The sequence below is a fragment of the Trachinotus anak genome, unplaced genomic scaffold, assembly GCF_046630095.1.
Source record: "Trachinotus anak isolate AG129_WGS33_773 ecotype Australia unplaced genomic scaffold, CSIRO_AGI_Tana_v1 ptg000025l, whole genome shotgun sequence".
NCBI classification, from domain to species: Eukaryota; Metazoa; Chordata; class Actinopteri; order Carangiformes; family Carangidae; genus Trachinotus; species Trachinotus anak.
Window position 1 is genome coordinate 11,470,439 of NW_027273876.1, and position 23,732 is coordinate 11,494,170.

Genomic DNA, 23,732 nt, shown 5'->3' on the forward strand with positions numbered 1-23,732 from the left:
CTCAGGATTTGAGGCAGTTTACACAAAAGTTAAAAAATGAGAAGAAATCCAGCTTTTCTCTCTGCGAAGGAGGTTCAAGTGTTTTATATGCTTCTGACACACATATTGTATGCAAACAATTCCATAAAAAAGACAATTTCTTCATAAAAATGTCCCCACCCCCCCCAGTGGATTTAATCAGATTAGCTACCAAAATGATTGTTTTTTATTTATGTATATTTATATACTACACATTTACACAACGGGACTTACTGAGCAAACAGGTAGGAAAAGATGCACAGTAAACTCCCAATAAAACGGTTATTATTTTCCTCCTGTCACAATCACACAAACTGTGGAAGATAAAAAATATTCACATGAAAAGTACAAAATATATAGTTTTCTTTAACACATACATTACATATATCTAATTTGATAAAACCTTCAGCACACACCCATCTTTTCACTGTTCCTTCCTTCCTCTCTGGTTCACTCCTGGATGAAAACATGCAGAGTTTCTTTGAGACCTTTCAACACACTTATGTAGATGGTTAACAAACTTAAAAAACAGCCGTACTGTCTGTTTTCATTTGGTTTATGTTTCCTCTGCAAAGTTTGACGGTAACACAATTTAACAGGACCAAACAACCATTTACTTGACATAGCTGGTTCCCATCAGAAAGTTGATTAGCTCAAGTGTTCAAGAAGACTTCAACAGGGAGAGTGAGAGGAGACTGAACATGTTACCATAACCACCAGACAGTGACTAATGCCAGTCCTCAGACTCGGTACCAGTTTTAGTACCAGCGAAAGGTTTTATATTGAAATAACTGCATCAAAGAACAAGACCAACTAGAGAAAGAACATAGATGGGTTTGAAGAGGAGGGCAGACAGGTTGCCCCCTTGTCTATTGTTTAACCTTGTGTGTGAGATTGCTTGGTAATGTGTTGGCTACATGAGACATCGCAAATGAACAATTCATACATAAAAAAAAAAAAAAGAAATGACACTACAGTGTAAACACAAGTACATTAAACTGTGGCTGCATTAAAGGTGTATGTCGTGGTCTCATTACAACCAAAAAAATATCACATTCGTCAACAAACAGGGAACATCTGTGAGCTGTGCTATAATGATCCTGTGAAAACCTTGGTTTCCCAGCAGAGGTGATGTCTGTAGGTACTCACCGATTTCTTTTAAACCATCTAATATGACACCCCATATGCTAAAATTCCCTCAGACCTTATGGTTGATGTTTCAAAGTTTTTGGAAATTTTATTGATTCATTGGTTCTACTGGGTGCTTTAAAAAGACACGGGGTGCTCCTTTGAATTGCACACTCATCTACAGGCTGAGAAACAGATACATCCATTATTGTTGTTAAACCTTTTCAAAAATACCGCAGGATCGATGCCAGAATACATTTGAGTCAATCTTAAGTCTGCTTTTCTTTGTGAAGACATAAGGTCTTCACCTGACAGCAACTACACATATGAAGGGTTTCATTCCAAAACACTATACTGTGTATTCATTATAATATAAACATAAGCTGTAATATAAATCATATCACTCAAAAATAATTCCATTCTATACAACGTTAGTACATGATGATTGAAGGTACTGAAATAAACTCTTACCATGTTTGTATAAAGAAAAAAAAGTTATTTTTATGTAAGATATTATTTAAAATTATATTTTTTAGATATCTTATTCTGGAACAAAACGCTTCAAAACCCGTATGAGAACATCAAGACAAAAGACTAAGAGTAAAACTGATGTGATGGTGGAGGATGATGGGGAGCTGTACATATTTCAACAAACGTCTCAGCCCTCCCACTCACGACCAGACACACTCCGTTCATTGTGTGGACAATCTCTGACAAATTATACATCTCAGAAGTTCTTCCTTAAAAAAAAATAAAAAATGTTGAAACTCAGTAGTAGCTGGTTGCAGCTGGATGATAAGCTGCAGCTTGTTTATTACACAACAAAACGTGGGAAAAATCATGTCACCCACTCACTTATTTCAGGGATTACACTGAACCACATTCTGCTGCTGCAGAGTCCCAAACCTCTGCAGAGAGAGAGAGAAAAAAAAACCTCTACTTCTGTCTTTTCAGAGCTGTGACAACATCGGTCGCTTGGACGTGTGAGCTGGGAGAGAGCTGACTTTCCAACGAGGACATGGGGCTCAGACAAAGGCTCCATTGACTCGGTTTGACCTCCCCCAGCCCAACACTAGTTAACATGAAAAAAAAAAAAAAAAATGAGGCTTCAAAAAAATGCTGTTGATTATTAACTGGGATGCCAGTGTGTTCTCGCTAAGTGGAATTTGAGCCATGCATTGATTATCCAAACCGAGCAGAGCGACGTTTTTGCCTCCTCAGATTCACATTCAGCTCCAGTGTCCAGTGCGTTGCTCACTTTTACACAAAAACACAAACAGCAGAACTGCTTGTTGCTGCACAAAGGGTAACAAATACATGTAAATATATACATGCTAATTCTTCACTTCTTTTGGAATATATTTACCAATAGCTTGTATACTTTCTTGCACAGTGAACGGTCACGAAAAGGCCCATTGTGATAACACAAGCTTGTGGGGCATACAGTGTCATAACGTACTGCATTTTGCATCGTTAAAGCGCAAAGAGTTCCCATTAGTTCTTTGCAAAACTGTCAATCCCTGAAAAGTTTTCTCTACCTTAATTACTTATTCACTATGTTTTTACCACAAAAACAGACATTTTTAGAGATTTGAGCTGCTTAAAAAGTCTGCCTGTACCTCTTATCTCATCTGCCGTACCACAAAGAACACTAACAACCACATACATCAGTGCGGCACAATGCCTCTGTCTTCTCCATACAGGATGCCTTTCTTTCTGGGAGCATGTCTACTGGCCAGATGGGCTGCAGGGCCTTCTCTGGCAAAAACAAAATGGCTTTGAGTGTACTGAAGACCCCCATCAGGTCTGGGAGAAAGTGACCAGAATACTAAACATAATCCTCAATGCATACTGTGGCTCACTTTGTCAGTGTGGTCTATATGTTGTCCTCTGTTTAGCTGGGCTGAGTGGTGTTTCAGGACACATGAGGGAATTTAAGGAAATACAAAAAAAAAAAATGCTTCACATGTAGAAACATCCACAGATATTAAAAAAGTTAAAAGAAAAAGATTTATAAAACAAAACAAAAAAAAAAAAGTCAGCATTCATGAATCCAGTCAAATGTTGGATTCGGTAATAATCAGACCCTTCTCGTACCATGATGGGTTTCACTAATGTGAACTCCTTTGCTTATCAAGTACTGAGTTTTTTTACAGAGGCTGAGTAAAACTTCTTTTTGGCACTTAACAGTCGCAGATTGCTGAGAGGAAGACAGGAATACAAATGATGCCGCAGACACCAGATGAATGCTACACAGTGTTGAGTCATGGTCTGCCACAACTGGGTGATTTGGTGACTTTAGCCACACATCCTCAGCTGGTTTGGATTTGGGTGCTTCACTTGATATTGAGAGAAGTTTCAGTTGCTAATGTCAAATACACACCCAGGTAATTTCTGTCACACAAACGTCCGTCTTCTCTTTCTTTCACGTCTCACTCTTTACCTCAGCAGAACACAATCTGTGGCTCCTGTTGAGTTCATCACTTCGCTCCCGTTTCTTTTCCTCAAGTGTGTCCGCTCCAGGTGTCTGCTAGTCCAAGGTACTCTGGATTCTCTGCCGTGGGGGTCACAAACCCGTTCACATGCCTGGGCACTCCTCCGTCTCTCTCCAGTGCTCCATCCCCTGCCACAGCCCCAGCTACTGCTTTGGCTTTGGCCACGAGGTCCAGATAGTACGGGTTGTCAAAGGCAGGGGAGGTGGGGCCCCCGGGGCTCACAGGGACCAAGTATCCCGGGTTTTCCACACTGTGACCGGAGCTCAGGCCGTTTGGGAGACGTCGGTCTGCTCTGGAGCCTTTACGGGGAAGGGTGCTGGGCCGATCAGGGATCCCCGGTCTGAGATCCTGAATTTCATGGTTGACGTACTCTGATCAGACGAACAAAGGAAGAAATGTCAGAACAGAAGATTGAGATGTGATTTGGTATCAAACTATTTTTTATGGTATTAATCTCATTTTTTAGGAGTGCCCACGGTGGAAGAAATCACCCGCTCACCTGGCAAGGCATGATTATGATTATGCCCATGACTGCGTCTGGGTAGTGAGTGATGAAGGTGATGAGGATGATGAAAGCCATTTGGCCCATCTGTCTCCAGGTCGTCCTGGCTCCCGTTGGGGTAGGTTGGGTCTTTACAGTAGCGTCCGGGGCTGGCTGGGGGCAGCGAGGGGTCGTCTGGAGGCCCGTCCAGGAAGACGGAGTCAGACTGACCTCCAGCTGAGGGGCTGCGAGCCAACGTTGGATACTGAGGAGTCCACAGGCCGTTGGAGGTGCTGGCTCCTAATGGTAGGGTAGGGTACTGGCTGCGGCCAAGAGTGCTCAGGGAGGAGTACATGCTCCGAGGGCCACCTGTGATGGAGGGCTCAACATCTAAGCCCTGATCTCTGCTCTGTTGAAGAGAGAGAGGGGGGATACACTCAAAGTTCCCCAGGTCTCCGAGACTGTCACATATCAAAGCAGCTAAGCTAAGTACAAAGTAGCAAAGTGAGATTGTTTTTATTAATCCTAAACAACCAAAAAAGTCCTCCCCCACTTACCCTGTACGACTGGTGTCTGGATGGCCCATTGGATTGAATCCCATCTCCCTGACTCCTGGGGAAGAGGTTTGGCTGAGGCACCAGATACTCCTCAGCATCCAGCAGTTCCCTCATATTGTTCCCCTCCTCCTCCATAAGTGTCCGGAAAAACTGGCTGTCCACTGGGCTGGACATGCTCATCTGCTCATCGTTCTGCAAGAACAACAAGGATGAAAAGACAATGTGTGTGTGTCCCCTTTGTTAAGGGATGCCATGCTAAGAAAGCAGCATGAGAAAAAAAGAAGAAAACAATCACACAGAAGTAAAACATTTGCAACAGGAAACACACGTACACATACCTGAATGACTACATAGCGAGGAGGATCTCTGGCCATGACACTGAACTCATTCACCAGATTTTTGAACTTCGGTCTGCTCTCGGGGTCGATCATCCAACCTGACATTCAAACATCAAATCACAACGTCAGTAAATCATTTGATGCAAGCTACTACCATGCTAACCTGTTTAATGAGGGACAGGTAACAGTGAAATACATTAGAGTTGTCTCAGAGAGCATGACTCTTCCGATTCAATTTGTTTTTATTTTCCAAATTCTTTAACCTAAAACGTTCAAGTTAACAGTTCAGGAACATTAACTCCTCTGCTGTGGCCAAACTGAAAATGAACTACAGAGTAAAGAAACACGTTCAGTTTGCATATTTACCAGCCCAGTAAATGAGTGAATTTCTTACAGGTTAAGACAGAGACAAAATGTAAAATCAATGCTGCAGTAAGAACAACAACCACTGACATTTGACCATGATCATGTAGACGTCGATGGTGCAGATGAGGGGCTGGGGAAGCCGTTCTCCTCCCTCTAAAACATCTGGGATCTCCCTCGCTGGGATCATGTCGTAGGGCTTCGCACCGAATGTCATCAGCTCCCAGACTGTGACGCCTGAAAGGGAAATGTACGATTATAACGACAAGATGTCTGCCAAAATGTTGAAAAATGTATCATTTACTAATGACACTTGTAAGGACGACTGGCATGAAACTAAGGTGTAAGTAAAATGTGTGTGTCACTATCCAAAATGAAACACATTTAAGACACATTTTTATTATTATTCAATTTACCTGCAAGAATTAGATGATATTTATTTTCATGCTAAGGATTTACAGCAGTTTGGAAACCCATTCATTGCATGTGCAACTACTGACTGAACATGAAAAAATGGCTCTACAGTTTTTTTAAACACTGCAGGTGACACTGACCATAGCTCCAGACGTCGCTCTGATGAGTGAACCTTCTGTGCAAAATGGACTCCAGAGCCATCCATTTAATCGGCACCTAGAAAACACAGACATACCAGTTTTTAAGAAAATACTTAAAATTGCTCCCAGTGCTGATGCCGCTACAGCCGCAGTCCCGTCTTACTTTCCCTCCGTCTGCATGATACTCAGTCTCGTCGATGTCCAGCAGGCGGGCGAGGCCGAAGTCGGTGATCTTCACGTGATTCGGGTTTTTCACCAGAACGTTGCGAGCAGCCAAATCTCTGTGGACCAGCCGGACCTCTTCCAGATAACTCATTCCCTACACCAACACACACGCACAGATCCATCACCCGCAAATCCATGTGTCCACAAATATACAAACTAATACCACATCAAATTTGAAAGGAAAAATAAGACCACAGACAAAATTAACATCAACATTCAGAGACTGCTGTTTTACTAAGAAAATTGTGCACTTTTACTTCTACTACTACTACTCCTATCAGTCTGTGCATCAATAAACAGATGATATCTTGTTTCTTGCTTACGTACCTTGGCGATCTGGACACACCAGTTGAGGAGGAATTGGGAGCCAATGTGGTCCTTGTTCTCCCTGACGTAGTCGAGAAGGCAGCCATACGGCATCAGCTGAGTGACCAGCTGCACCGTGGAGGTCAGACAGATTCCCAGAAGACGACACACGTAGGGGCTGGCAACCCCTGCCATCACGTAAGCCTCCTGGGAGAAGACAGAGCAAAGATGTTGCGAGGTTGTGAACTGTATGTATGCGTACTGTAAGTCTATGTATGTGTATCTGGCTTGTACTCACATCGAGGATCTCTTTATTGGCCTTTGGCGAGGTGTTCTCTCGTAATACCTTAATAGCCACTGGTATTTTCACATTTTCCCCATCAGGAGCCCACACTCCCTAAAACAGTTATCAAAAATCACAAAGACGTGAATCTAAATATCTGAATAACAACAAATGCTGTAATCTTTGTGCATCTTTGTAACAGTCAGATTTGAAGATTCTGCTAAAGAACTTGCTCACATACCTTGTAAACAGTACCAAAGGCGCCTGCACCCAACACCCTGAGTTTTTTCAGCTCAGTTTCCTTTAGGATACGCATCTGAGCCTGATTGGGTGACGCGCCACTGGGTGTTAGAGGCTCTACCAGCTGTACACATGAAGGAAGCAGATGGCAGATTCCTTCATTACACACTGCAACACCCAAGGGCAACTCAACCACAATCGGGCACATATTTTTTTCGTGTTAATTAGACTTCGACCAAATAAATTCTCACTAGTTTCAACAACACAAACAGAGCTCCTGTCAGTCTCAGCTCCCACCTCATGCTCCTGCAGGATCCTCCTCATGGTCTCCTTCCTCTTCAGCTTCTTCTGCCTCCTCAGGTAGAAGACCAGCAGAGCCAGCAGGATGAAGAAGAGCACCACCCCACCCACTGCGGCTGCGATGGTCGTACCCGGTCTGAACAGAAAGGAAACAATTCAACGCAGCTCCTGCTTCTCAAAAGAGGCACCGAGGAAATCCTGTTTGAACTGGATGGAAAATAATCGGAAAAACAATAAGACCTCTTAAGTGCTTTAACAGTTAAGCTATCTCACCCTGTCCTGGTGTCGATGGGACAGCCTCTTTCATCCATCACAGTGCAGCTGAAACAGAGAAACATTAGGTGTGAGATTGTTTTCATCGGGTCTGCACAGGGCGCTTGTAGTTCTTGACATGTGTCCACTCACGACAGTGTGCAGTTGGTGCTGCAGGGCAGACAGTGTCCTGTTGCATTGCTGTACTTCCACACAGTTTGCTGATCCTCCTTCACACCGCTGGGACAATGGTCCACACAGAACTCACCGTCCTGGAAGTTTCTACACTCTGTACAACCATCTGCACCCTGATGACACAGAGAGAAACATTTAAGTACATTTATATGAGACACACATCCACACAGGTATCTAAACATTCTTATTCAAACCCACATAGAAGCAGCATAAACACAGAAGGTTTATTTTGAGGGATGCAACTAATCATCCGTTTGGGCTAAATGATGTTTGATTTATAAAAAAGAAGAAAAAGCAAGAACCTTTTTTTTGCTTCATAAATGAAAATCAATAAAACATACTTGTACTAAAACAATGTTGTGCACGAATTTTCTGTCACTTGGCTAATCATTTCAGGTCTTGATTTTTGGTTATTAATACTATATAATAATTTCCATATAGATAAACATTTGTAGGCAGTTTCATTATACTGGCATATAAGTAAAACACTGAATTGAGCTAACAGGCGATGTTCAAAAAGATTACGTACATTATATTATGGTATTGAGTGAAATTTGGATTAGAAATATCTAAGGCTAAAATGCAGCTGGTTGGTTCGATGAGACATTTTTTCTGATCTTATTTTGAAATGAAATCCACCTAATAATCCCACTGAAACACTGTGACACATCTTACCGGGCCATGACAGGAGGCAGAGCCGTTGAGAGGTCGACACTCAGTGTGACAGGCAACACACAAAGATCCATCTGTGTATTCACGTACAGGTCTGCAACACAAGCACAGAGGGGATGTAACACAACATCCCATAGCATTGTCTGTCATGTGTTGGATGCATTTATCCAAAGCACCTGACAGTGACATGAGGAAATTTGCTGAGAGTTAAATGAGAAGTTTGATACCTTTGTCAAATCTGTACAGCAAATGTGAAGTTGCAGCAGAAAGTTTGAAATAGTCCCATTATAAAGCAACAATTTGTCATTTTTACACTTAGGTTCATACAAACTGGTGTTTCTAGTAAATTAGCTTTAAGTTAAACTAGTCTGCTGCTAACTATGCTACATATTTAACGTAGCCATGAGAGTGTTACTGAGCTTCTCATCTAACTCTTGGCAAGAAAGCAAATATGTGGATTTCCAAACTTCAAACTACTCCTTAGAATTTTCCAGGTAAACTGCAATTAAAAACAAGATTAGTTACTGTCATAGTCTTAATATAATGCAAGACAGTAAATATGTTTTTTTAAATAAATTTGCACATTATGCTTAGTATCAATAACAGTTTGATATAGATTTTCGCTAGGCTCAGCCCAAGACCAAAGTAGTGCGAACTCTGGACGCAAACATATATTTCATGCAGAGAGAAAACAGATCTCTTGTGTCATCATTAACGTGCAATTATTCAAACATAATTCAAGAGGTTAAACACATATGAAATGTTGAGTCATGCTTATGCTTTTGTGTGTGGCATTACTTCATCACATTTTGGCCTTTGTGAATCTGAACTCATTTTATTTCTGTTTTATCTTGTATGCATGCAGATCATGCCAAAATTCACCCAGTTACTGTTCAAAGAACTTGCTGAGTCCCCAGTATAATTACGCATATTTGCTCTGTCAGTGATGTAAAAGGTTTCAGATTGATTTATTGTAACAATACAGACATTTGGCATTGACTGCCAAACCACTCACAGCCCACATGCAACCACCTGTTTCCATCTTTACTTCAGGCGAATGTATGAAATGATCACTTTATTTACTGGAGAACTAGTTTGGGGATTATGACACACAGTATACTCTACATACCGGAACATTATCAATTAGGTTTTTTATTGATTTAGTGCAGACACACCCACAGACAAACTTTCCTACCCCTGATAGATGTCACACTGCTCCACACACTCAGTGCCACGTCGGAAAGTTTTGCATGACACACATTGGCCGGGCCCGGGACCCCAACAGCCCCCATCACACAACGGGTGACAAATGTGCCCCTGTTCCTCTGAAAACACATTGAGAGACAGCAGAGTCAGCAGAGCATGGTGCACATGCTATTTTTGATGGCTTCTTCTCAACAACAATAGTTAAAAGGAGTCACTGTGTCACTGGGCTCCTTGTGAATTTTTGATCTGTCTCAATGAGAAAAGTTATAAAAAACACAAAAAAAACAAATACATTTACAAAAAAAATCTAATAAAGCCTTGAGAAGGACAGTGCAGACAAGCAGCCATCTTCCTCATCTATTGCAAAAATATAATACAATAATATGCATAAATGTTACTCAAATTAAAATGAACAGAACTAATTTTCTGCACTGGTTTTGCAGCTGGATCTGGCCAAAGTATTAAACAGTGACAAGTACCCGGTCAAGAGGAAAGTGCAACTCTCAATAACTTTGATTGGCCTCCGCATTGCCCTGCTCTACAAACATAATGTGCGTTTTCACCTACCGCAGACTTTGGGGTCCTGGTTGTGGTTGACAATGCGGTGGGGCCCCTGGGTAGGATGCAGGAGAGTCTCCCAGGGCAGTGAACTGGTGTAGCACAGCTGGGAATTGTTGTGCAACAGGACCAAACCTCCACTGACGCTGCGTAGTGAACGCAACCCAAGCGACTCGATGTGGAGGTTTTGGATGGCAAGTGAAAACACACCCCTGAAAGAGAGGAAGAGAAGCTGTGAGTGAACAGAAGCGTGGGGTCATTTTTAAGTTGATCAATTTATAATTATTTTCTCTCAATTAATGATTCAATGAATTAACCTAAACACAGCTCAATAATAAAGTTTCACAACATTATTTATTACATGTTGATATTTTTAAAGAGATCAAACCAAACAGTACTTATACCCAACCTCAACAGGTGTAAGAATCTCTTGTTTTCAAATTAGTTTAAAAATGGAATACATAAATGTCTAGTACAAGGAGCTTGCATAAAGCTGTATTCGTCATAGGTTTAACAGTTTTTAAACCTGAAGCCTGGTTATAATACACCTTGTATTATAGCCTGAAATTTCTCTCTTGGAAACTATATATGAGCAAGTGTGAAAAATAGATGTTGATGTGTTTTAGTTAAAGGGAGCAGAAAAGACAAAATCTCGAAGACTGAAAAAATGAAGGGGACTGTCCAACTTTAAGACAGACATTTTGAAAAACAAGTTTGAGACAGGACAAAGTAGTAAAATGAAGAAAACTTGGAAAACGTTATCAATGAATAATTTAAAAAGGAAAATACAATCCACATGAGAGCATCTGAAAAGAAAATAAAAGAAAGGAATACATATATATATATATATATACAATGACACAAAAAGACTGCTCTAATTTCCATAATGTCAGACCTTGCCATAAAACAGTGTCAGCCAAGCAGGTCTCACACTCGTCACGACGACCTAGTTTGAGCATGCTTACGTAGACAGTGTCTAATAGACTCTGTTACTGTTATTCAGGCTAGCGTGTGCTGCAGGTTAAAGCCACTGTGCTGGCTAATAATTAGCCTTTATAACCCTGAAAATGGACAAACTGCCACAACAGAACCAAACACACAGAGCTGAGCACAAATGAAAACACACTGTGGCCGGATGGACATTAATACTGTGACATGTGGTGACGCATCACAGAGAAAGAAACAGATAGTGTACATTGACTTGATATATAAGATAACAATGTAAAAATGTAATATTTAGAGAAAAAAAAATGTTTTTTTGCATTTAATATCTTACTTGACAAACATTATTAAACAGGCAGCTAAAATAACAATTAAAGTTAAAAGTCTTACTTGTAGAGCATCCTGCCTCGGATCACCTTCAGGTTCTCAAATACACTCAGGTCAGTCCACTCTTCAGGCCAGGCATCAATGTACAAGTAACCTGCAAGGCAACATCAGACAAAGAGAGTAAATGCACTCTGCCAAAGGAGATATGGTACGTTCGGTATACCTGGCTTCTATGTTGTGTTATTTGCAAAGTTAGACTGAATCGGAGAAACCGCTCTTGCAACAGTTCTTAATGAAATACATTAAAAAAAAAAGAATAATCTGATTTTCTTTTCTTGATAAAAGCTAAAATAAAGAGTTGGATAAACACTCCCTCACTGTTCAGTACCTGTAATCTCCTCCAGTTTCCTGAAAGCACTCAGCTGCTCCAGAGTCAGGCCTGATGTGTTGGTCACAGGGTCCCTGTACAATGGCAACATAACATTTGAGTAAAACATGCACCAAAAATTAGCTTTATTTGAGTTTTATGCTCTAATTTTTATATTTGGTGTGTTTTCTCTCTTACCTTGCAAAGCTCTGAGGAAGGAAGGCAAGACTGCCAAAAATCTTCTTACACAAATTGAACTGTGCCACATTAGAAGATGTTACCATGGTCATGCCATGGTTGTCCATGACACCGAGGTTGTCCATACCCAGACCATAACACACTGCAATACAAACCACACAGAAAAAACACAACACATTAATTTATCACAAAAGCAGTTATTAGCCTCAGTTTACCAAAAATGTCCAATATGATGGGAAAAGAACAATCAACATCCCTCCATATAAACCAGGACATCATCAGCATAGAATGAAATATAGAGTGGTATATTGCATTAAACAACAAGGGTATAAGTTGATTGACAAACTGTTTGAACTTGTGGTTCAAGAGCTAAAAGTGGGGGAAAGGGGCAGCCCAGCCTGCTGCCTCTAGCAATGTTGATAAGCAGAGGATATCTTTACATGTAAAAAAAAAAAATGCACCTATAAAATGTATAATCAAGATTGTTCAAATCTTTGAAAGATTTGCCACAGATAATGCCATTTAAGGTGGTTACTGAGCTACGATGTGAAGGAACCAACAGATGTTATCACAGCTGACCATTTCTTAACAAACCCTGTCATGTCTTGGTATAAACAGTAAGTTTATGTATCTTTTTTTTGTATTTATTTAAAAGAGAAACAATAGTGGTATTAATGTTGTCATGAATCCACAAGAAGTCAAACTGAGGACAGTTAAAAAGGTCGAACTGAGGACAGCCAAAAAAAAATCATCTGTGATCATCTATGACTCAAAAAGCAGGATTACATCACCAGATAACTCCACTAATAAAAATCCAAACTTCTCTAAGGTCTATAACTGAAGTAAAAACACATGTTCCACTTCTGACATAATGACATAAACCCCAGTAACAACAACAACAAGGTACTGCAGAAACAGGTTGGTTCACTTTGTGGTTCACTGTCAGCATGTGATGCATCAGCACCTGTTTTGCAAAACATTATCACCTGTACCGAAACTCCATGTTATACAGATGAAGAACCCAAAACTTCATCCATAACATTATCATTATTTTTCTTCTGCGTGACTTCTGAATAGCTATTGTATATATAAATAATGTTTCGTGCCCAAATGCAAATGTACCCACTCACAAAACAGCCACAAAGACACAAACCTTTGGGACAGTCTCCTTCACACTTTTCACATTTCTGTGTCTCGTTTCCATCAGGTTCGGGGATGATAACTTCCTGGTTGGCTTTGGGACAAACCAAAGTACAGGCCACCTCCATTGCCAGATAGTTGTCTACAGACAGGGAGACAAAATGCTCAAAGGTCATCTTTGTTGAGAGAAAAATGAAAATGAAATCATGAAATGAGAAGCTGGTAGCCTAAAGCTTGCAGAAGCAGGAATGTGATTTGAACATTGGCAGGTTTGAATTCTCCTGGAGTGTGTGTGGAAATTTTGTCAAGGAAGGAAAATAAATATTTTCTCCTCCTCCCTCCAGCATGTACTATCATCAAGGCGTCCTACAGAGAGACACTTAATCACCAGATGCACCAGAGGAACTGCACAGAGGCCACTAGCTGAGCAGTGTGTTGTGTAGCTTTCTTAGATGAATGGGGGTGTTTCAAAATAAATTCTCACAGGGACACGTCTTGACGCAGGTGGCTCCAAAGTTGAACTTCTTGTTTGGGTTGGGTTTGGTCTGAAAGGTGACAGGGTCGTAGATAGTGGGTGGAGGACAGTTCTCCTTACACACACCGCTGTCGTTAAAATGACGGCACGCCTGGAGAGAAGAGGAATGAGGAAAGATGTTACTCCAGAAATGACAAAGGATGGTCAGATAACAAAAGAAGATGAAAGAAAAAAACAACAAATACTGTATCTGACACGTGTTTGTGTGTGTGTGTGTGTGCGTGTGTGTGTGTCTGTCATCTACCAGGCAGTCTGAGTCTTTGGGTCCTGTGCATCCAGCAGCACACTGCATGTGACAGCAGTCATTGGGCAGCGGACCTTTACACCGCTGACAGCCAGACGCACAATTAATACGGGTCACTGTGAACGAAAATGAGAAAGCGTCAGTTGTACTTCACCTGCTCTGGACTTTTCTAAAAAGAAAACAGCATAGAGTCTCTGTCATGCTGTGTACATTATGTTAACTCACAGGTTTGGCAGTCCTGTGCACTTTCTCCCCAGCAGCTTTTCCCACATACAGAGGAACAATTTGGACCTGTACCAGAAGAAACCCAGCACTTATTACACAGTTTAGCAATTCAACAATAAAACACGAGACTAAGAGTCTACAGCAATGCTAGCAACTCGTTAGGCTTGAGCTAAATGTTGAAATTAGCATGACAACATGTTCACAGCAACATATTGACATTTAACAGTTCCAATTTACCAGGTTCACCATCTTAGTTTAGACTGTTACCACACTAACATCAGCCCTAAAAGTACAGCCAAGGTGGATAAGAAAGTATTTCGCTTCAAAGCAAAGTGTTTGTCAGAGGATCACCAAAGTCATTAGAGTTTATTCACGGGCACTTTGAATAGCTGAGGAAAATTCAACCGTAACCCACCCAATAATGGTCAAGATACAGTGTTTCACACTAAACCACAAATGTCAAAACCCATAGTGGCACTCAAAGAAAAGTCAGCTGATCACCAAATTCAGCAGGATTCATCCTCTGGGGACCATGAAGATCTGTAGCAAAGATTTCATAGCAATCTATCCAGTAGTGGTTGAGATAGTACAACCCAGACTGACAGGGCAGACCGGCCGAACTAAGAGACAGTAAACTGCACAGCAAGTCCTCTTTATTTTCATGCGCATGCTGAGGTTCTTCTGCTTGCCGTTGATTTGTTTGTACTGTAGCACCCTCTAAACAAGTGTAATTTCTCAGGTGTTTGATATTTCAATCAGTCAATCAGCTGCTCACATTTCGATGCCCGGGCCTGCAGTTGGTGCTGCTTGGCGAAGAAGTTCTGCTCATCCAAGGTGTCCCTCCAAACAATGTTCTCAGGGTCTGGGAAGCACAGCTGGGGATTCCCCCAAATATACACCCCACCCAACAGGATCTCTGCAGGGGAGACAAAACACAAGAGGAGATCAGCAACTTGCTGTTACAGTAGTGGTGGATTTGAGCATCAACTCTAAGCTCTACTATATACTATCATCTGACCTGTGAGGCTACGAAGTCGGAGCGTCCTGAGCCCCTGTCCATTTTGAGTGTTATCCATCACAGCCAGGGCATAGCTGGAGTCGTACAGCTGGCTGCCTCGGATAATCCGAAGGTTGTCCAAAGGCACCAGATCCACTGACACATGGGCTACAAGTACATAACCCTGCACCTCCACGATCCCCTGGAGAAGAGGAGGTAGAGACAAAAAGGATGAATTGCTGTGCCAACAGAAAGAGGATTGACAAAAATATTTAGAGCTAACCACGCTAATTAACTAAATACTTGCATTTTCTTTATTTTTTGCCAGCTTTCTTTTATAACTATTGCATGTGCCTCTTTTGTGGTAAGGTTAAACTGAGTTTCCATACAAATCCCATCTTTACTCGTTCTTCGTTCTTTTAAAATTGCTCACTGTAACAACAATATACCTGCAGGAAGGAGAGGTCAGGGTTTCCATGAAGGTGTGTGATCTCCAGGTTGCCGTGGACGACCTGGCAGCCAGTGTAGAGCAGCCTCAGGGTCTCATAGTGGTTTTCCTGGCTGGAGGGCAGGGCCAGTTTCATATCTGTACCCAGGCATACTGCAACGCAGCAAACATATGACCCCAACTTCATGTAAGTGCTCACAAATAAAATACTATTAAAAACTTTAACAGTCAACATTCATGAGATTTTTTTTAAACTCTGTTTTACTGTCAGTCAAAACAAACAACAAATAGTATCAGCTAAATACCATCACCAGAAAGAACATAAATCTCCTAATTAAAACTGGAAATGCTTCCATGTACTTAACATTCAGACAAACAAATAAATTAAATATTTATTTTATGCCTTCAAATAAATTCCCAGGGCTCCTATCAACCTAAAAAATTATCCCAAATAACTGCTGAACTTATTTCTGGCGTAATGCAACTGAATGCGCTCAAAGTGAACTGGGGCGTGAGTGTAGTTAGGGGCCCAACACTCCATCTAGACTGAAGTAATCCAATTAGTTTCACAGCGTTAACATGTGCAACAAAATTATCTTTCTGTACACTGCAATAAAAAGTGCCACGTGTGATAATCATCGAATACACAATCACTTACATTCCTGTCAAAGTGCTGCACTGAACACACCTCACTGATTATTGTGTTTATTGCTGGAATAATGAGCCAATTAATCATGTAATGGACGGTAATCTATTAAGTAAAATTACCAAATACTCTCAAGCAATTGTGTTGTTTGCATATCCCAGTGAATGAAATATCTTTGGGCCTTGGACTGTAAGAGAACTTGAAGACAAATGGTGATGACTGTAAAGATTTGGACGCCACATATTTCGACTGTGTAACTGTTTACAAGTGGCCTTGAATGGGCACTTTGAAATACAAACCACATGCACTGCCTCTGTCTCTCTGATGTACATGATATATTTTCCACTGGCAGCAGAGAGCACAGATTCCCCACAGTGGGTCACACACACACAGCCTTACATTCAGGGCCATATAGCATTACAATTCATGGGGGCTCTCGCAGACACATAGCTCCCATGCTTTAGCAGACAGTCACACAGTGGACAGTCCCTCCTCTGCTGAGGTTATAAATGACTTCCTCTGGCTTCCTTCCAACAACCCTTCAATAGACAACCCACTTTTCCTGATTGAAGCAACCCCCCCCCCCAGAAAAGACAGCTATATGAACACATACATCATCGGGGGACCAGGAAGTGGTGTGAGGCTGGAGGAGGGTGATTGTCATGATATACTGAGGTTCAGCAGACTTCAGGGGATATGTGCTCAAGTCATGCTCCTATGAAGCTTATATGTCTGCCCTGTGTAAAGCTCCCTGGTCATTGCCGGGCACTGAGAACTTGACCCATATCACAGCGCTTGCAACTCAGCTGAGAGGTATTGGATCATACAGTGTAAATAAAGTCTGTATGAAAATCTGACAGCCAGCTACTGCGGCAAATGGGTCCGTGATTAACAGGGTTACTGCCAAAAATACACACCCAGTCGTTGCAGCTTGTGTCAAATATCAAATCAAATGACTAATCACTGCCTCCTTCAGTGATGTCATCATGGAAAATAGTTTTACATGTGAAGCCAAGTGGGGAGTCCAGATTTGATCCTGGAGCATTTAAATCATTTTTAATAAGACAGAATCTAAACACAAACAGAAATCAACTCCCTGAGACTCGCACAGATTACCACACGCACACACAAACAAGAACACAGACGGCTCCGGCACCGGGGATTAGGTAAATGTGCCGTAACAGAAAACACAACAGAGCAGATTTTCCATTTCTAAAAAGTGTGTGTGTAAAGCCAGTTCTCAGCTTCCTCTCCTTTTATTCCCTCATTGTTTGCTCTCCAAAAGTCTCTCAGCAACGGCTGTGTGTGTGTGTGTGTGTGTGTGTGCATGGCCTTGTGAGGAGCTGCCGGCCCCTCCATCCCCACGGCCTAAAATACACTCTCTTTTATCACTTACTCTGCTCTATCTGCCTGCTGTCATGTCACTATCCCTGCCTTACTCTTCTACATTCACTCACTACATCGTTTATTACCTGGTTTTAGAGCTAGTCATTTTCCCTGTCCGTTTCTCTCCGCCTGTGAGTTGTTACCCAACTCCTTTTGGGTTCTGGAAAGTGTCATTTCACAGGAATGTGTGTCTTTGCATATCTTAATGATGACACACTGGTTTTGACCAGTGAGTAAGTGGGGCCAAGAGAAACCAGGTTCTAGTTCAGTGACGTGTCCAAAGGCACGTCTGTGGCCTGTGACCCCATCCAGGTCACAAGACGACCTCTGTGTCAGACAGGTCGCCCACACAGCACACACAACTAATGACTGACACCGACATCCAAACACACACACTCACACAAACACACACACACAGGCTGAATGTGTTAGTCCTGGCTTCTGCACAGTGTATAATGACAACCTGGCTCTGAAAACATCCACTGGTCAGATGTTTCTGTGGTTAACAAGAGCAAGAATGAGAGTATTTCTATTTTCCTGCCTGTTGTCCACATTTCGATCACTGACCTGATTACAGCGGAGTCCCTCAGAACAATCCAGCATTCATTGTAATCCCATTCAGACTTCTGGTATAAATGTTGAGGCACTGCAGCAGCTTGATTCAGATTTCACAAAGGTGGTTTTTGCAATATTCCAGTTTGACATTTACTCTACCTACAAATTACATGACCTTTGCTTGGCTAAAGCAAGGCGACAATTGATTGTATAAGTCTTTTATTATGTCTTTAATGGTGTGTCACAGTCATTTTGCATATGAAATGAAATCTAAAGAATCTTTAAGGCACACTTGCCCTCCAGCCATTCAACTGAAGTGTTTGTCAAACAGTGGGAAAAGAGGTCAGTCTTTCTACACCTATTCCTGTCACTTTCTGTGCATAAAACCAAGTGCAACAATATCAGTGCCTTCAAGGACAGATTATCTGAAAGTGTGTGCCAATATCCCCACATTTAAACAATTTGTGTCATCATACAAACTAGTTTACTTCACTTCATCATTTCTTACTTTCACTTCAACATTTCTCCAAACGTGATACATCTAGTTAGTATGCATCAGGCGATTCATCCGGCAAATATCAGCTCATGAAAAGAAACTGAATAGAGGGCTGATTGTTCAGTCCCTGTTTCGACATATGTCATTGCTGTTAAAGACAGGGAACTCCTACCTGCTCACTCTAGAACGGAGCACCGGTGCCAACTCAATGAGTGATTCAAAATGTAATGTGACTCTGTAGGATTTACAGTAAGTGAACATGGACAGTGAGTGTAAAACCATGTTTCTTTACAGATGGTCGTGGGGACTTTCTTCAGTAACAGCTCAGGTACTTGAAACTAGAGCTGCAACTTACAGTTTTCATTATCAATGAACTGATTAATCATTTAACCTCTAAAATATCCAAAATAACAATTTCTAGAGCCCAGAGTTAAATTTTAAATTTCAGAGTTGTTGTTGTTGTTGGTGTGAAGCAGGAACCAGTGAATGTTTGGCTTAGTAAATGAAGTCAAAGATGAATCAATAACCTTTTAGCAAAGAGTGAATCAATACTTTAAAAGTACAACGTACTTGTCTTTTCAATCAACTGATTTTTCGTTCAACTATGTTTTTGCTTCTTTAAATGCCCTTTTCCCCTTTCATTTGATGTTGGGGACACGACTTATTTTTGTCATAGCAGACTGGATCTTCTAGGAATTGATAGTGACTGATTTGATGTTAATCTGTCTTTCTATGACAAAGGATGTGTTGACTGTGGGCCGACTCTGTCCTGCACCAGTGTGCTGCTTTAGACTGACTGCAAAGTAAAAGCCACCTTGAAGCCACACCTGTGTGTGGCAGCATGCCAGTTAGCACAGGGAGTGTGCATGTGTGTTTGCCAGTGTGTGTACAGTAAGTGACACAAACATGACGACAGGGATGCTACTGCAGGAGTTCGACAGAAGCAGGGTGAAAAAGCCTGCAGTGTGACACCCCGGAACAGTCAACAAGATATTCTTTGGCCTCGGCTCTGCTGTAAGGGATTAGATCCCCTCAAAGCTCAACACAAACAGAACAAGCTGATCCAACAGGACATTCTCTGACAGTTTATTAGCACTCAGATATACTCAGAGTCCTGATACTAACACAGCGCTGATCTTAACAATGTGTCTTGCACAAACTTCAAATTTCTCCCAACCTCCCTGAACACATTCTTTCTTCTCCTTCACCGTACAGCCAAGTAAGAACAAACAGGTATTGCTCAACAGACAAGCAGAACAGGATCTGTGCTGTTCTGGAGCTACAGACATGAACTCCTCACTCATTCACCCTGTCATGCATAGACTGCAATCCCACACACGCACACACACACACGTACACAAACATATACAGCAATGCTACGTCAGAAAATCTCCTCCCACGTACTTTCTTGCGTACGCTACAATTTAAAAAGCACCCGCTGCTGTATTTTAGATACACAGATCATTTAAGAAAGGAAAAACTGAACAAGAAAAGTGCAGACAAATTAGTAGTGTAATGTAGTGGTAATTCATAAAATCTGATTTTGTTCAGATTCAGATTGTTTTTGTTTTAATTTTTGATGATTAAAAAAAAAGAAAAAGTGTATTCTGTTCAGATTGATATTATTGGGCAAAAAAAGTTCCATGATAATTTCATTGACAAACTACAAATATCAGTGATGGGCAATCACAATGTCCATTACATTATTTCAGTCTGTATTGATACATAATATTATATATATAGTACGGAAATTGATTTTTATTGTGATGCCAATGGTGATACAGATTATTTTTCAATCAAACTTTCAAGCAATTTTAAGCAATCTAATTTGTTCAATATATCAACAGATAGGCTTGATTTACAAAACGTTGCCAGGTTGTAAAAAATCCTGCCTGACTGCTTTTTGTTTTTTTTTTTTTTACTTTTAAGCACTTATGTTCAATCATAAGACCCCTTCAATGGACCATTTGATTTACCTACTGGGGAAAGTGCTGAAGACACCTGAAGTCTATACATTGGTTTTATTCATGTATTTACAGGTTATTATTATTAACTTGTATTTATGGTGAGAAACCCATGATCCTTTGTAATTGAAAAAAGTTTTGTTCTAAAGGGATTTTTCACAACCTGGCAAACCGCAAAAGTTGTTGTTCTCATTAATGGTTTGTAACTAATCTATAACAGATTACTAAAATATTTCTTAACCATTTATAAAGATGTTAGTTACAACTAATAGCCCTCAGTGAAGGGTGCCTTATTATCACATATCACAATAACTCTGTAAAGATGTGATTCTGCTGAATGGATCAATGATAATTCTTAATGAAATGATCATTTCTTTTATTAATTTATTTTTGCCATCATTTCTTATAGTTTTTGACAAGAAATAAGGGGAGACAGAGGAGGGATGATATGCAGTGGCAGTCCTGGCCAGACTTGAACCAAGGACGTGGCAGTTACATGGTCTAAAACCCCCAGGCTGCTGGAACGCCACAGAAATGATCATTTCATTTCTATTTTTTAATCATTTCCCAGGTCTAACTTGCAGAAAGTGTTGCACTAATACAGGAGGCAAAAAAAAAAACCAAGGACTTTTACCTCCAAAAAACACATGAGTAGAAACTTGGTCTCTGCATAAAACATGAAACAAATTTTTATGAAGACAATTTATTGATTATCAGGCTGCTGTGATTTAATTCAAAACTGTGATTTCCCTCTACAGATTTGTCAGATGACTGTAAATTAAGGCTGAAGATGTGCAACTCAAACCTAAGGAAAAGGACACGAGAGGGCGTTTAAAGTTTCCGCCGAGGCTGCTCGACTGGTGGCCCCTTCTTCAGCTCAGACAGAGTTAGATCACTAACACACAGGCTAGACTGGTGACTCACAGCTGACTGAGTTAACCTGCCACTGAGGCCAGTCCAGTGGGACTTAATCACTTCACAGTAAGTGTCACTCAGTGGGTGCATAAGGACCTGAACTCTGCAGACACACACACACAGGAGCAGGTTGCTGAAATAATTTATTTCTGACCAGTAAAGGAAGAACAGCAACAGAAATGCTGACCTTTGGAGTCATACACTTGTTGGGCACAGTGTGTGTGTGTGTGTGTGTGTGTGTGCGTGTGTGTGTAGACAACAGGCATAACAGCACTCAGAAATGAAAGTAAGACTGTTAAGATTTATCCTGTTGCGCATGATGTGTTGCTTAACTCAGGGATTAATGACCAATCAGAGCACTCACATTAAACTGATGCTTCAGAGATCAACACTGTGGAGGAAAGTGCACCAACCTGTTCCCCCCAACAATGCAGATGTATCTGGAAATCACTTCACCTGTGACTGCTGGCTTTGTTTGTTTTTGGTGGCGGGGACAGGAGCTAATAACAGTCAGAGGAGCTTCATTATAATATTTTTTACTCATACTAGTGTTTTAGTACTAACTAACGAGAGCTTGAATTAATTATTTCAAAACACTGTGATAATTTATATTATATACCCTTTTAAAACAACATGCACACTAACACACACACAGGAGCACTGGTCTACTTTCCCAGCAGGTTTTTGATTTCTAACAAGTGCATCTCCATTAAAAACTGCCAAGTGCATGTCAATAAAGACTGTGCTGTGAGAGGAGTTATTAATGTCAATACTTCTGCCATCAGCTTGTGCCATAAAAAGGCTTTTAAAAACAGCTGACTGAGCTTATTGATATCCAATTCCACCTAAAGCATATAATACCAACTAGGGCTGCAACTATTTTAATGATTAATAGATTATACATTATACATTAATTGCTCTATAAATATAGATAAAGTTTTAGAATTGTTCTGAGTTTTCAAAAATATTCTATTTATAGTAAAGTAAGAGCAGGAGAAAGCTGCAAAATCCTCCTCTTTGAGAGGCTGGAATTGTTTCACATCTCTGACATTGACACTAAATTAATAATCAGAGTCATTTCTGTAGCTCATCAACAAACCGTTTTCAGCTCTGATAAGAACTGAAACACGAAACAGACTTTTTAAAAGTGTAAAAAAAAAGAAAGGGTCAAAGATGCAGCACTCTTCTGAACGACATCAGATCGTATGTGTAATTAAAACTTTTCTTTGCTGTTGTTTTTCCCAAATCCTGATTTTGCAGGACTGCCTTGCAAACATGCAGTTGTTTGCGCGCTCAGTTAGCTCTCGTTTTACTGGCACGCACTCAAGCTCCAAGTGTGACAAGTGGCCCCTCTATCAGACAATGTCCCCTTTACAGCCAGAAGTGAATAATTGACATCGTCATGATCCGCTGCGCACAATGCGCCGCTTGTGATTGTTGCTTTGTTTTTGTTTACGCGCAGGGCAAACCCGCCTGGCCTGCACACGTCTCACGGTGCCTCCGTCTGACCCCGAGCTGCAAAGCAGGTTCTCGTATTTCTTACCTGTCTCGGTGCACAACCGTGTTGTAGCGGCGTGTGTTTGTGCAACAGGGGCTTGTTTGAAGTAGTTACAAAGCCGTCGGCGTCGTGGCATTAAATCTCCCCAGACGCTACAATGTGACAGGTGTGATTTTTCTCCCCCTATCAGCGCTTCATAAATCCCAGGAGCCTCGAACAGACGGCGGAGGGGACGAGGGCAGCGCACTCACGGAGGAATGTGGCCAGAAATATCAGCCTCCTTCGGCCGAGCTGAGCCTCGAACATTCGCCCGGCTACAACCCACATATCATACTCTCACCCTCCTCACAAGCCGTGTGTCTGTTTTGCTTAAAAAAAAAAAAAAAAGCGGAGCGGTTTAGGTCGAGAGAAGCTCTGAAAGTTACCCACCTTCTCTGCCCAGCGCGCCCGTCGCTGCGAGCAGCACGACCCCGACAAAGACCAAACTTCTCGCCGCCTCCATCTGCTCCGACCCGCCGCTTCTAGTCCATATTCCAAAGCTGGGTGTTTTTTTTTTTTACTGTTCCCGGGGTCCTGCGTTTTACCACAGGTTAGTTTTTTTTTTTTTTTTGGCACCGTTGGAGTTGTTGTTCCTCTCCCAATCTCAGTGACTTCCTCCCAGGAATTCCGTGCCTGTTG

The 23,732-nt window shown here is 41.3% G+C and overlaps 1 protein-coding gene across 1 annotated transcript; it reads right to left on the reverse strand.

Moving 5' to 3' along the window:
• Positions 1-182: 182 nt before the first annotated feature.
• Positions 183-23,732, reverse strand: erbb2 (erb-b2 receptor tyrosine kinase 2). Its single transcript, XM_071462405.1, has 27 exons — positions 23,484-23,732; positions 15,596-15,747; positions 15,168-15,348; positions 14,925-15,065; positions 14,150-14,215; positions 13,925-14,040; positions 13,630-13,771; positions 13,159-13,287; positions 12,006-12,147; positions 11,829-11,902; positions 11,504-11,594; positions 10,181-10,383; positions 9,603-9,732; positions 8,411-8,501; positions 7,694-7,848; positions 7,562-7,609; positions 7,286-7,424; positions 6,990-7,112; positions 6,764-6,862; positions 6,487-6,672; positions 6,098-6,253; positions 5,935-6,010; positions 5,471-5,617; positions 5,018-5,115; positions 4,680-4,871; positions 4,141-4,531; positions 183-4,012 (listed from the first exon to the last, which is right to left on the reverse strand). Exons 1-27 carry the CDS (start codon positions 23,554-23,556, stop codon positions 3,651-3,653), a joined length of 3,903 nt encoding a protein of 1,300 aa, XP_071318506.1. The 5' UTR covers positions 23,557-23,732; the 3' UTR covers positions 183-3,650.

What these genes read in the sequence shown, in the direction of transcription:
- erbb2 (XM_071462405.1), bottom strand. Translation starts at nt 23,556, where the DNA reads ATGGAGGCGGCGAGAAGTTTGGTCTTTGTCGGGGTCGTGCTGCTCGCA. An exon ending in GGGCGCGCTGGGCAGAGAAG is followed by an intron (nt 15,748 to 23,483) that starts GTGGGTAACTTT and finishes GCTGCGTTGCAG; the next exon opens with TATGCCTGGGTACAGATATG. An exon ending in CCAGGACCCCAAAGTCTGCG is followed by an intron (nt 9,733 to 10,180) that starts GTAGGTGAAAAC and finishes ATGTGTTTTCAG; the next exon opens with AGGAACAGGGGCACATTTGT.